Source organism: Stegostoma tigrinum, chromosome 3, assembly GCF_030684315.1.
Source record: "Stegostoma tigrinum isolate sSteTig4 chromosome 3, sSteTig4.hap1, whole genome shotgun sequence".
Taxonomy (NCBI): Eukaryota; Metazoa; Chordata; class Chondrichthyes; order Orectolobiformes; family Stegostomatidae; genus Stegostoma; species Stegostoma tigrinum.
In genome coordinates, this window is record NC_081356.1 from 121,954,689 (window position 1) to 121,968,943 (window position 14,255).

Consider the following 14,255-nt stretch of genomic DNA (forward strand, 5'->3'; position numbering starts at 1 on the left):
ATAGTATAAATAAAGCCAAACTTTTACAGAAAATAGTTAAATGCCCTTTCAAGGATGTGAAGTCTTTACAGGGGGTTGAGAGCAGGTTTAGTTTTTGAAAGAGCTGGTGTATCACAATAAGCCGACAGACTGACTGCTGTGCAACTTTATTCAATGATCCCATGATGCTCCCATCAAGTGGCACAGGAATTACTGATTTGAGTGCAGACGATAATAATAATCGCATTGCACAAGGAGTAGACTCTGCGACATGCAATGTGGTCAACTGTAGTACCAGTGTGTCGCTACCGTACATTTCGAACAGCAGCTGAATGGTAAGCATTTATTTATTTTTAATACCTTCAATCTCACAATGCTCTGGGCTTTATGGCAGTGAAGATTTGTGAGTGATAATCAACGGCACTCACGCACGGCTGAAGCTATTTTTCTCGAGATGTACCCATGCAGTAATCGTTCTGCTGCCAGTTGCTTGCTAAATGACACTTTAACAGCAGGATTAGTTTGTGCATCATAATTCACGCTGTGCAATCAGGCTGTTGCTGACCCTGATCCCAGTTGTCAAAGGACTTGATCTGCTCCACCAGGTGCACAAGCTGCCAAGCCACTTTGGTATTTTATGTTTCAAGCCTCTTTTCTCAGGCCGGTAATATTTTGGTTCCCTTGCCCTATGTCACTCTTCACATAATGGCTGAGATTGGGAAGGTGGCATGTGGACAAAGGCTGTTGCTGTCAAGAAAGCATAGTCACATTTGCAAAAGGCCCAATGATGTGCGCAGAAATAATTATACTCTGCATTAAATTGTCTTAGCTGAATGCTAATTATGTTATTTTGCAAGCATAATAACAGAGGCTTGTGCACAAGTCTTGAAATTATTCTGTCCATATTTTGCATTTGGAAAACATCCCTTTGCCCACTCGGCTTAGTCGCGACTTCCACTCACTAAACATTGACTTCCACCTTAAGCTAGGAATGTTCTCGTCACGTGATGGAGGTTGGTACAAATATTTAAAAGATGGGCATATGAATAGGAAGGGTTTAGACAGATATGGGTCAAACGCTGGTGAATGGGACAAGATAATTTAGAATATCTGGTCAGCATAGAGGAGTTGGACTGGAGGGTCTATCTCTGTGCTGTACGACTCTATGATTCTATGACTCCTTACTGTTTTGTCTCTCTCTCATTAGAGAGCAGTCTATGGTGTCTTTCAAATTTTGAATAGTCTAGGCTTTGGCAAAAATGGGGAAGTATCTTCTATGCCTTCCTTGTTACCTTAACTACATAGGACACCAAAAGAAACATGAAACATCCCATAATACTCGCTAAGGTGAAAGCAGGAACTAGCACCTTAACAAAGGGTAAGAATAGAATCTACCCAATAAAGGCAGCACTTATTACTGCCATGAAAAAAGGCCACATTGGATAACATATCCTTGGCTCTTTTCTCAGCTGATTTCCATGTGTTTGTACAATAATATCTGCAAATCTTTGTGTCTTGGACAAGCAGATGTTCAGTAGCAATGTTATCACAAAGCCCTTTGCAGGAAATTCCTTAAATGCTATGTACAACAGATTAAAAACGCCTATGTATCAACACAGCTTCCCAATTGAATAAAAATCCTGCCAAACAAAGTGTAAGTAAAGAGTGAGGATGAAGTACGTGAATGTTCCAGCACTGTGGGGAAATGCTTTGGAGATCTTCATTTCTGCTTAAAGTTGCAGGGATCCACAATCTGCTTGAAGCTTTGTGGAGCACTCACAGAATAACCAAATCAATCAGGTTGAAAATATCTTGCTAGACTATAAACTGCATAGGGAGGGTATGCATCAAGTCATTGAGTATTATTAATAATGCAGAATTCTCATGGAAAGGAGGTGGTGGTACTGTCACTGTCCCAAATCTCTGCAAATTGCCTGTAAGCCTGAAGCAGCTTTCAGATCTGGGACTTTAGTTTTGCAGACAAGAACAGAGAGACTCTTCCTCGCGTTTTACAGGTGAACATTCACTTGGTCACTACTAGACCAGCTATCAGGGCCAGATTCTTTAATAATTGAATTCAAGTTTCACCATCTGCCATGGTGGAATTTGAACAAACACTCCCAGAACAAAAAAAAAGGTGTTCTTGCTCACTACTACTGAGGCATTACCACTAAACCACCACCTTGCTTATACAAAGAGCCTTATGATAATACAGAACTTGACTGCTGTTGAAAAAATAAGAGTCTGGTCAGTGAAATTTTGTTTTAAATTTTTCTCATCAAGATTGAATCACAGTGGGATTTGGTGTTCTTGCAAGTAGAGTAGAATTAAAATACTCGAGACCATGTGTCTTCTCTCAGCAATATCAAACCTGAAGTAGGTGGTTTCTGCAATGGATACATTAGCAGACATATTTTTAATCAGTAAATAAATCAAGGTTTATATGGAAAAGACAGAAAAGTGGAGTTGTGGATTATCAGATTAGCCATGATCGCACTGAATGGAGAATCAGTCTTGATGGGCTGAATGACCTGTTACTCCTACACCTTATGGGCTAATGGAATAGTAATTCAACGAAGAGACGATAATCAAAGTGACCAGAAGCTGAAATCCCTGATGAGTTTGAGAATTTGAATCTGATGGTTAAGAATCTGGAAATAATTTACAAAGCTGGTATGAAACTGCTGGGTTTTCATGAAAATAGGAAGTGATTCACTGTCATCCTGCAGTGAAGGAAACCTGTTATTCTTGCCTGGTCTGACCTGATATAACTAGAGACCCATACACAGTTACTGCCTGAGCATGCTTTGAAAAGGCTGAGCACTGCTATTAGTATTCAGCTTCTGAGGGCGGTGAGCTGTGCAAAAGCCAAATACAGGCAGTCCCCAGGTTGAGAGCAGGTTCTATTCTGGAGTCCGTTTGCAAGTACACAAGTCAGAACATAATAGACAATAGACAATAGACAATAGGTGCTGGAGTAGGCCATTCGGCCCTTCGAGCCAGCACAATCAGTATCCTGTTCCTGCCTTATCCCCATAACCCTTGATTCCACTATCTTTAAGAGCTCTATCCATCTCTTTCTTGAAAGTATCCAGAGAGTTAGCCTCCAATGCCTTCTGGGGCAGAGCATTCCATATGTTCACCATTCTCTGGGTGAAGAAGTTTTTCCTCAACTCTGTTCTAAATGGCCTACGTCATATTTTTAAACTGTACACAGGACAATCTAAAGCAGCCATTTATAAGTGAGAGACAAATGATTACATGTCAGCTCTTTAAAGTGGCACATCCCTGTGCGGCCTCAGAGTCAAAAGTATGAGCGTTCATAAGTCTCAGAGATGATGGGAACTGCAGATGCTGGAGATTCCAAGATAATAAAATGTGAGGCTGGACGAACACAGCAGGCCAAGCAGCATCTCAGAAGCACAAAAGCTGACGTTTCGGGCCTAGACCCTTCATCAGATGAAGGGTCTAGGCCCGAAACGTCAGCTTTTGTGCTCCTGAGATGCTGCTTGGCCTGCTGTGTTCGTCCAGCCTCACATTTTATTATCAGCATTCATAAGTCTGCTCTTTGGTAAATGAGGACCTGTGCAGTAACAGAGGGTAAGGTTGGATTAAATTCAGCGAGAAAGGTAATATGGCAGATTTGGAATTGTTGAATTGATGAATTTGCCAAAATCTCCAGAAAATGTGGGCTGTCTGACCTGCAGTACAAAGAGCCTTGATCCTCCAACATTGATAATTTTCACTGAAATTTACATCTCAAGACTTTATAAAACACACATTTACTGACCACTTTAGTTTCTAACCCACTCCCATACCCTTGCCCCTTCGCCTCTACTCCAGTGGGTCTCTGCTTCCTGATGCAATTGCATCACCTGAACAAAGCCAGAGGGGGGACCAAGTCCATGTTGAGGGATTAATCTGGTTTTGTATTAGACCAGCCAGCCATGATGAGAAAGCAGATATCAGTTTCAATCTGCAAGATGTTCAGTTGCTCATCACCATCTTTCAGGCAGCAAGGTGCTTTGTTGGGAAGAGTCCTGATTTTTCCCAACTTCAGAAAATGGAAGATGAAATCAACCATGGGATCCTGCTTTGTCTGGATCCCCATATGTCAATGGTCAAAGTGTGTGTGAGATTGCAAGGACACTGCATAGCGTTGCCCCATCTCAATTCAACAATGGCAGTCAGGATTATACATGTACCATCGGACCTGGGTCTGTGTCATTAATGGGAATATTAGCCATATCAATTCCAGCCAAGCTTATTGTGGTAGGTATTACACAGCATCTTCCAGATATTACAGCCAGGCAGCACACTTCACTTGTTCCTAATTCATGCGTATGTCAATTTGTTAAACAAACTGATGCTTACTGTTGCGACCACTGTCAATGAGTAGGACTCGTTTATTAATGTCAGTTATTGCTGTAAGGCCATCAAGTAGAAGGCAAAAGTCAAGGCTTTACACAAATCTGCAAGCAAACTTGTTTTTAATGGTACCGATTGTTGGTTTTCCATTACCCTTCACTGAAATCATTCATAGCTTGTCTGACTGGTGTTGACATCATGAGTGTCACTCCTGACAATTACACCAGGGGTTAGTAATTACTGCTAGTTTCACCATGTGCACAAGTTATTCAACACCAATGTGAGATCAGTGCAGACAGAGGTTGGAATACATTCTTATTGATCATAAAGAACACTCAGAATGAAGAGAGAATAATTGTAATGGTAAATTTATTCCTGACTGGAGAATCAACAAAGAAGGCATTTCTGATAGAAGAATTGACAGAGAAGGCACAAAACATCCTGTAATTTTAAGAGACTAAATTCTATTTGTTTTCACATATATCTGGGATTTATATTTATTGGAACAGCATACCAATAGAATATTGTATTATTCGGGAATGGTTAACAGCTTAAATGGGTTTATTTGGTTTGTTAATAGTTTAGATAATTTGTTCACTGTTAGAGCGAGATAAATAATTTGTTACTTGTTGATTTTAAAGTCAGTGTCAGTGATTTATTTTATTTGTCCACTTGAAGTTGCTGAAAGATGTGTTACACCATTTTTCACGCTCCTTTTATAGGTGCTCTTCTTTAGATGTTTCAGTTTTAGTTCTCAGAGAGGGGAACAACCTCCAGTTTATAACAAACTAGGAGCTCAGATGTGTTATATGGATGGATCTGAACTGACTTGGACAGATTTAGACAGATCTGGACAGATTTGAACAGATTTAGGATACAAAGAGTCCCAGCAGGTTTAAACTTTAAACTTGGGGGTTTGTGTCCTAGGTCTTTAAATAAAACATAAGAGACAAGTGAAAAAAAATCTGTTTAACTTCAGATGCTTTTTGTTGGTTAAATCAAAAGTGGGGAAACAGCTCTTAACATTGCTAAAGAGATTCTGGGGCTTGAAGATGCTTGCCAATTTTGCCAAGTAAGTTTAGAAAGACGGAAAAAGGTGATACTTTCAGAATTAGGAGACAGGCTAAAATTGGGTTGAAATAGGGATAATGAGATAACTGAAATTGTAACAGAGTTAGTCAAGCATTCAGGTACATCAGAGAAACAGCCATGTGCAGTGGAGGTAGAAAAAAATTAAACTGCAAATGCGACAACTTGAATCAGAGGAAAAGGAAACGCGTCAAAGATTCCTAGCTGAAGAGAAAGAAAGGAACAGAAGCAGTTTGAATTATGACTAAGTGCAGGAGAAAGAGAAAAGGAAAGAATGGTCCTTCACTAACAAAAAGAAAGGGAGAGGGAAGAAAGGGAGAAAGAGAAAATTTGAACTTCAAAAGCTGGCAATTTAACAGGATTTTCAATTTAAAGCGATGGAGATGAAGATAGAATGTAGTCTTAGTGAGGATGACAGTGATAATGAGCAAATCCATCATAGCCAATATATATATGTGTGTGTGTGTGTGTGTGTGTGTGTGTGTGTGTGTGTGTGTGTGTGTGTGTGTGTGTGTGTGTGTGTGTGTGTGTGTGTGTATATATAGGTATGTCCAAACATAACCGAAATTCGATGAATAGGATGTAGAAGCCTTTTTCATTTCCTTTGGGAAATTGGCTAAACAGATGAATTGGCCAGAGACTGTGTGCGTGATATTAATTCAGGCCAAGTTAGAAGGCAGGCATAGTGAGGTGTTAGCAGCACTGTCACAGGTGGCGTTGGGAGAATATGAAGAAGTAAAACAGACTATTTTGAGCGTTTATAAACTGATACTAGAAGCATATAGACAACAGATCAGAAATGTAAGAAGGGAACCAGTTCAGACTTATCTCAAGTTTGAAAGAATTAAACAGAGCAGCTTCAATAGATGGATGAGAGCATGAAAGACAGCAAAAATATATGAGGGTCTGGGAGATATTATTCTCTGGAGGAGTTTAAAAACTCACTTCCAGAAGTGATAAGAACTCATGTTGTGGAACAGAAAATTAAAACAGCGAGAAGACCTGCAGAGATGGTGGATGAAAATGCTTTAATGCATAAATAGGAGTCTGGCTTCTGACACATTCTGTGGGGGATAGAAATTGAGAAAGAGGGAGATCCTTCGATGAGAAATAAAAAGTAAATCACAGTGGGAACAGTTGACCAAGTGTGAAAAAAAATCCAAGAGGGGAGAAAAGAGTTGAGAGGCCTCAAGTGTTTTCATTGCAATAAGGTGGAACACACAAAGTCAGCTTGCTGCGGCTTTAAGAAAGGCTCGATGAAAAAGGATGTGGTAAAAGAAGCTAATCATGCGGGATTAATTGAGGTAGTGAAGGAAATCCCGATACAAGTTGAGGGGCCGCAGGAGAGTGCGCAGCCTCATCACGGGCTGGATAGTGAGATAGCAACTGAGCTTTTCAAAGAGTTCACGTGTGTGGGTACATTATATCAGGTAGAATGGAGCGGGTACGTAAAAAGCTTAAAATATTGAGAGATATGGGAGCTCGTCAGTCTCTAATAGTAAGAGGTGAAAATATTTGCACTCCTTCTGAAATATTACCTGAGGGATTGATAATTTGTGGTGAGCCTGTGGAATTCATTACCACAGGGAGTAATTGATGCCAAAACATTCAATGTATTCAAGAGGCAGCTAGATAGAGCACTTGGGGTGAATGGGGTCAAAGGTTATGGGGAGAGCAGGATTACACTCTTGAGTTGGACAATCAGCCTTGAATGTGAAGAATGGTGGAGCAGTTTTGAAGGGCTGAATGGCCTCCTCCTGCTCCTGTCTTCTCTGTTTCATTTTTCTATGTGTCTGTCCCAAGAACAGACAACTGAAATGACATAAAAAAGTGTAGAGCTGTATGAACACAGCAGGCCAAGCTGCAGCAGAGAAGCAGGAAAGCTGACGTTTCGGGTCTGGACCATTCTTCAGAAGATTTCAGAAGAAGGGTCCAGACCCTAAACATCAGCTTTCCTGCTCCACTGATGCTGCTTGGCCTGCTGTGTTCATTCAGCTCTACACCATGTTATCTCAGATTCTCCAACATCGGCAGTTCCTACTACCTTGAACTGAAATGAAAGACTTGTTGCAGACCTAGGTGGGCCTATGTAGAAATAGAATAGGGAGGACTAATACTACAGTATATGAGGTTGACGTAGGAAATGCAGTTCTGATAAAATAACACACCAACAGGCTTAATCTTCTCAAAGCAGCGCATGTTCAGAAGGAAGTAGAAGCGATGCTCCAAGAGGACATCATCGACATGAATCAGAACATGTGGAGTTCACCGATTGTGTTGGTTTGCAAACCTGTGGTAATTAACGATTCTGTGTGGATGATCAGAAGGTGAACGCTGTGACCAAATCTGATTCATACCCAATTCCAAGGCTGGAGGACTGTGTGGAAAAAAGTAGGACAAGCCACTGACATCACAAAGTTGTGGTAATTCGTGGTTACTGGAAAATACCTTTGTCGGAGAGAGCAAAAGAAATTTCTGCATTTATAAACCCAAATGGGCTATATTAAATTAAAGTAACGCCCTTTGGAATGAAAAATGCACCAGCCACATTTCAGACACTTATGAACAGAGTTGTTGCAGGATTGCTTAATGGTGCTGTCTACATAGATAACTTAATGATCTTTAACCATTTGTGGAAGGGTCACATGGTGCATTTGGCAGAGTTCTTTGAGAAACTACAGAAAGCAAAGTTGATCATGAACTTGGAAAAAACAGAAATTGCAAAAGTGGAAGTGACGTCATTAGGGCGCAACATCGGACACAGACGGATGACCCCGTAGAATGTGGAAATGAAGGCCATTGAGGAATTTGCAAGACAATCCTTGAAGAAGGAGAAGGCACGGAGCATTCCAGAAGACATGTAACCAGGCCGTAATTTTGAGAGATTAAATTTTATCTTTTTTCCGTCAGTGGGACTTGAATTTATTAGAACAGAATACCATTAGAATCTTGTTTTATTTGGGAATGGTTAGTGGTTAGAAGGTGTTTGTAAAAGGTTTACCTAATTTGTTCACTGTTAGAATTAGATAAATAAATTGTTAACTTGTTGATTTTAATGTGAGTGTCAGCAATTTATTTTGTTTAACCACTTGAAGTTGCTGGTAGGCAGGTGACACCATCTTTCATATTCCTTTTATATGGTAAAGTGCTCCTCTTTGAGTGTTTTGGTTTTAGTTCACAGAGCGGGACCAACCTCTGCAGTATCCAGGGATATGCTGGTTTGGTGGATTAGCCCTGGGAAATGCAGAGTCCCTGCAATAGGATCGGATTAGTAGGGGGAGGGGGCGTGAGTCTGGGATTCTCTCCAGGGTGTTAGTGCGGACCTGTTGGGCTGAATGGCCTGTTTCTATACTGTAGGGATTCTAAGAAGTTCATCCCACTCATGAACGACTCTCTGTGTAAAAACAGTTGCCCCACATGTCTTTTTAAAATATTTTTCCTCTCACCTTAAAAATATGACCTTAATCTTGAAATCCTCCTCCAACTCCAGGGAAATGCACCTGCTATTCACCTTATCTATATACCTCATAATTTTATAAACCTCCAAAAGATCACCTCTCAACCTCCCATGCTCCAGTGGAAAAAGTCCCTGCTCCTCTTTATAACTCAAATCCTCCATTTCTGGCAACATACTGGTAAATCTCTTCTGAACCTTTTCCAACTTAGTGATATCCTTCCTATAACAGGATGATCAGAACTGGACACAGTAAACCAAAAGATTTCTCACCAACATCCTTAAAACATCAACATAACAGCATATCCACTTGGAGAATCTTGCTTTTTTTCGACATTGGTTTAAATCTTTAATTTTCTTTTATTGTTGTTGAAATCTATCAACATACTGGTGATTACCTTTGGCAAACAAACTAAACTGGATGAGCCATGTTAATGCTATGGTTACAAGAGAAGGTTAGAGCCTACAAACATTGCAGCTAATAACTCATTTCCTGATTCCACAAAGCCTGTCCAACATTTATTAGGCAGAAGTCAGGAATGTGATGGAATATATCCCAGAATGGGTGCAGCTTCGACAACACCTAAGCAGTTTGACATTATCCTGGACAAGGTTACGCACTTGATTGGCATCACATCCACAAACATCCACACCCTCCACCAACACACAGACCAACAGTGTGTCCAACTTACAAGGTACACTGCAGAGATTCATCAAGGGTCCTTAGCCACTTCCAATCCCACAAACACATCTATCTAAAAAGACAAGCGCAGCAGAAACATGGGAACCCCAGAAGCTGCAAGTTCCCCTCCAAGCCGCTCACTGCCCTGACTTGGAAATATTTTGCCTTTCCTTCGCTATCCTTAGTTGCACGATTAATGTATCCATTTACTACAGCAGGAATGACTAAAGCAGATTCCACATTCTCACTACTCTTTGAATAAACACATTCTTCCTGAATTCCCAAGTGTATTTCTTGATATTGATCTTATATTGATGATGGCTAATGATGTTTGTCATCACGAGAGAAAAAAATTCCCATGTATCCATTAATTCAAAACCATTCCTCATTTTAAAATCTGTGTTCAATTTTCTGTATTTTCAAAGGAAAATGACCCAGCCTGTTAATTACTATTTCAGTTCTCTTGATCATTTTATTTTTCTGAGCAGGTTAGGGTAGGCATATGCCTATGTATAGGCATTTGTGTGTGAAAATTTGTGTCCACAGATGAATAATCACTATGTCCAATACTGATCTTACTTATTAAGAAGAAACTTCATGCTGTGTTTTATCCTGCAGGTTCATTACCTCATGGTGCTCTCTGCCAACTGGGCCTACGTGAAAGATGCTTGTCGGATGCAAAAGTACGAGGATATCAAATCAAAGGAGGAGCAGGAGTTGCATGACATCCATTCTACCCGTTCGAAAGAGCGGTTAAATGCCTATACATAAAATGTCCTTCCCCCTTACTTGCAACAGTCACTTCTTTGTGTCTGGCTAAAACTTAACAACTGACTCACAACCCTGGTTACCAGTTCAGTAAGTTCCTATGTGATTTGCCCACACATTTTTCGTTTGTTTGTTGAAAAAGTGATTTAAAAATCCAAATGCCTCACCATTTAGGAGAAAGGACAAACCTCATTCCACTAACAAAATTCCATTGGGTTTGTGAAATGTTCCTTCTGATCATTTTTTTCTTAAATGAGACTTTGATATTTGTGATTTTTTTAAAAGATAATTCTTCTCTCTTATTTTTATTGATAGAAAATTTTTAATGGGACCATATATAAAGGGAAAGAGAGAGATCTATACTCAAGTTGGGAAATCACTGTGGCTGATTTCATTAAATAAATGCTTAAAGCACTCCTATCAAATTCCTCTATTTCCCATTTAATGGAGTTTTCTAACGGATTATTTCTTTGATTAAAGAGGAGATTTTGATACCACCATGATAACTTTTGTGCGACAAACCACCTGTAGTCATTTTCATCCCATTGTTTTCCCTGTTTAAATTTCCTGAATGTCAGACGATTATTTGAATTTCTCGTGACTTGATGGATTCCTGATCCTAATAATCAGTTTTCCTTTACATTGCATCCTGAGTTTTTCTACTTAGTTCCGTTAAGATGATGTAGCTGTGGGAACCCACAAAGGTCCTAGCAATGCCTGTCTATTTGTGGAACATTCTTTATTCCAGTCCTGCTCAGTGCCCCTCTCCTTCACCACCTCCTGGTGATTATGTCAATGCCCCCCCCATTGGAAAACTGCACCGTCCAAAAATTCCTTGGATTTCAGGAGTAAACTGAACAAGAAAGGTTTACACTTGAAATATTAACATATTTCTGAATGTTGACAGATTACTTGTGCACTTCCAGTTGGTCATTTTAAACAAGGTCAGATTATGGGTGGAACTGATAGCATTTGGAGATTTCATCTGTTAATTTATGGCTTAGAGTCTTTTATTTAGGTTGGTTGAGTGTGTCTACCCCTCCTTTGATTCCTTAAATTCCCGGCAATCGCTGCTTTGCTGAGTGCAATTGGGTTCCAACAGCTTTTCTTTTTAAAAAGACTTTTTCACAGGACGAGGTCAGAGGTTTGTTCTTCATCCCTTAATGCCCTTGAGAAGTTGGAGTTGAGCTACTTCTTGATCTTCCATTGAGGGCTACTTCTCAGTGGCCTTGATGTTGTGGAGAAAGGAGGCATTTTGAGGACACTATCAAGGCCTTGAGAAGTGATTGAACAAATAATGAATGTTCATGTTGCTGCAACGTAACCTGTTTCATAGGAGCTTACTGCTACAGGACACACACTCCCACATTCCGCTTCATCTGGACTTTTGCTTAGCGACTGCATTTTGCAAGAACTTTTAACTGGAATACTTCACATTTAAAGGGGGGAGGGGGTGTGAGAGTAGGGAAATAATGCTTTCAGTTCCCAATTTGGTTCCGGCAACAAATATCCGCTTCAGATTAAATGGCAAATCTTTGACAGTTTAATCAAGCATTCTTTGTCGAGTGAAAGTAGACTCAAAGTGTAAAATATGTAGTTTCTGACGTGGCTGGGGACAATAAAGGAATACATTTATTTGTGAACGTCATTTTGGCTGCTCATGGCAAAAAGTTGATGTTAAATATTTAGATGAGGGATGAATGAAGAAAACTGCCAGTGAAATTTGTAGTGTAAAAGTCATTGAGAGCGATTCTTCAAAACTGGACCAAAATGGGTGTGTTGGATTTTATTCTGTATTGCCTATTGATACTGCTCTTTGTACGCAGTATGGTGTCTCCCTTAACAATGTAGCCTGAACAAGATTTCCATCGGTGTTTTTGGAAGTGAAATCCTAGTTCGTTTTTCTTTTGGTCCATTCCTCGGACCCATTGTGGACTATGGTAAGCTGTTTCCTGACGTAAGTGCATTTTTAATGACATTAAAGGAATGGAGATCCGCTTTATACTGTAACAGTCATGCAACATTTGGTAACTCCTAAGCGTTTTCTGTATTAGATTAAGAACTTTGACGTAGTTGTTATTCGTAGCATGGTTATACACTAGATATGGGAATAGTTTCTCAAGAGTTGACAGCAAGTTTATTTTAACAGTAGCCTCTCTTACTGTATCAGTACTGTGTGCAGTATTAGGGTGCCTATGTTTCCAGTATTATGTTGCGACTCTCTTCAACAATATTTTAACGTAGTGTTGGATTCCTTTCATGTGATATCAATAGGTTGTGTCAATTTAATCTATGTCCTTTGATTCATATATGATGTCTTGTATTCGGTAATAACTTAATGCTATTGGCTTTCTGGTACTAGTCTTTGTATTTTCACAAAGAATGCTTTGTAGCAGGCTGTATAATTAATCTGTTTTTGTACATGAATGTGCCAACAGCTTGACAGTGGCTTTTATTTGACTGTAGGAAGAAAATGCTTGCAATTTAATTAATAAAAATAAATTTGTGTACTTGTTCCTCTGTGGAGATTTTGCAATTTCTTGATCAACTCAGTGGTGACATCTGTGGAACATAATTAGTCACCATAGCTAAAATGTATCTGTGTGTGTGTGTGTGTTTACATGTGTTTGCATGCATTTGACTATGCATGCAAAGGAGAGAAATCTTGTTTGTTGTTAACAAGATGAGGGAGGTTAGTGTTAGGGAATAGAGTATCTTCCACTTTTGACCTACTCTTTACGAACATCAAAAATTTCCAGGCCAAGCAAAGTACATTTTTGTAGATCAGTTTAGGGGTTGCCAAGATTAGTCAATGGCTCTGTTGTCGAGTGACCATGTGACTGTCAGGATTGTGAAAAGTTGCATGAGACAGGCCTTGTTCCTATAATTCCTATGGGGAGTCTCACTGACAAAACTTATTCTGGAAAACTAGAATCTAATCCCACGCTGATTTTTCAACAGTAGTCAGATAATTGCATGCTGAACTGTTGAATTCTTATCTGGTCTTCCAAAAGATGAAGCTTTCATAATTGCTGTAACTTAAGTAAAACAGATTCTTTACCGTGTTCCAGCAATAGCACCCAATCTTAGTGTCAGAAACGCATCTCCCTAATGAACCAGTGTGGAGCTGGAGGAACACAGCAGGCCAGGCAACTTCAGAGGAGTAGGAGTGCTGACATTTTGGGGCGGGACCCTTCTTCAGAAATTCAGAAGGGTTTTTTCAGAAGGCCTGCTGTGTTCATCCAGCTCTACACTTTGTTATCTTAGTAGTAAGTGGGACCACACTTACTAATATTTCCACAATGTCTGACCAGCCCATTTTATGCACAACCTTTATAGCAAAGAGCGGGGAAAGACTTAAGATTTGTCAGATGTTCTGGAGATAAGAAGACATGTTACCAACACAGAGCAGCCCCCATTCCCAGAAACATATTTTTTAATTACATGAAATATTGACTATACAATCAGATGAAAACAACATATTGTATGGTAACATAGGAATTGCTGGTAATCATGTGATGATCCAATAATGGGAATAATTGACTAGCCCTGGCAAAAAATCCCCCTCAATTAATCCATAACAGGCTCAAATATAAGGAAGCTGTACGTGCTAGAGAGCCCTGAGAACCATTGGCCCAATGTGACTGTGTCCTCCCAAGCATACTTACCATGTATCATCATTCATTCATCCATGTATCATGATTCATTCATATACCATAGCCTAACTTTCTGCCCCGCCAAATGACATAAAAATGACTCATGTTATTCACAGGTTAACTTTACAATGCAAAATGCAGATGGAATGTCAATCATAAGAGGCTCAGGGTCCATACAATTGACAAGAGATTACATTAGAATTTGATTGACTAAACGGGAGGTTAAAATTTGGAATAAATATGCTGTCATTTTAAGGAA

At 39.7% G+C, this 14,255-nt stretch overlaps 1 protein-coding gene across 1 annotated transcript in view; it reads left to right on the top strand.

Moving 5' to 3' along the window:
- gpm6ab (glycoprotein M6Ab) overlaps positions 1-12,855 on the top strand; it is a 227,850-nt gene extending 214,995 nt beyond the window's left edge. The window contains exon 7 of the mRNA XM_048527800.2: positions 10,191-12,855. Within this exon, the coding sequence (XP_048383757.1) occupies positions 10,191-10,343 (153 nt within the window). The 3' untranslated portion in view covers positions 10,344-12,855. The remainder of the gene's footprint in view (positions 1-10,190) is intronic.
- Positions 12,856-14,255: the final 1,400 nt, after the last annotated feature.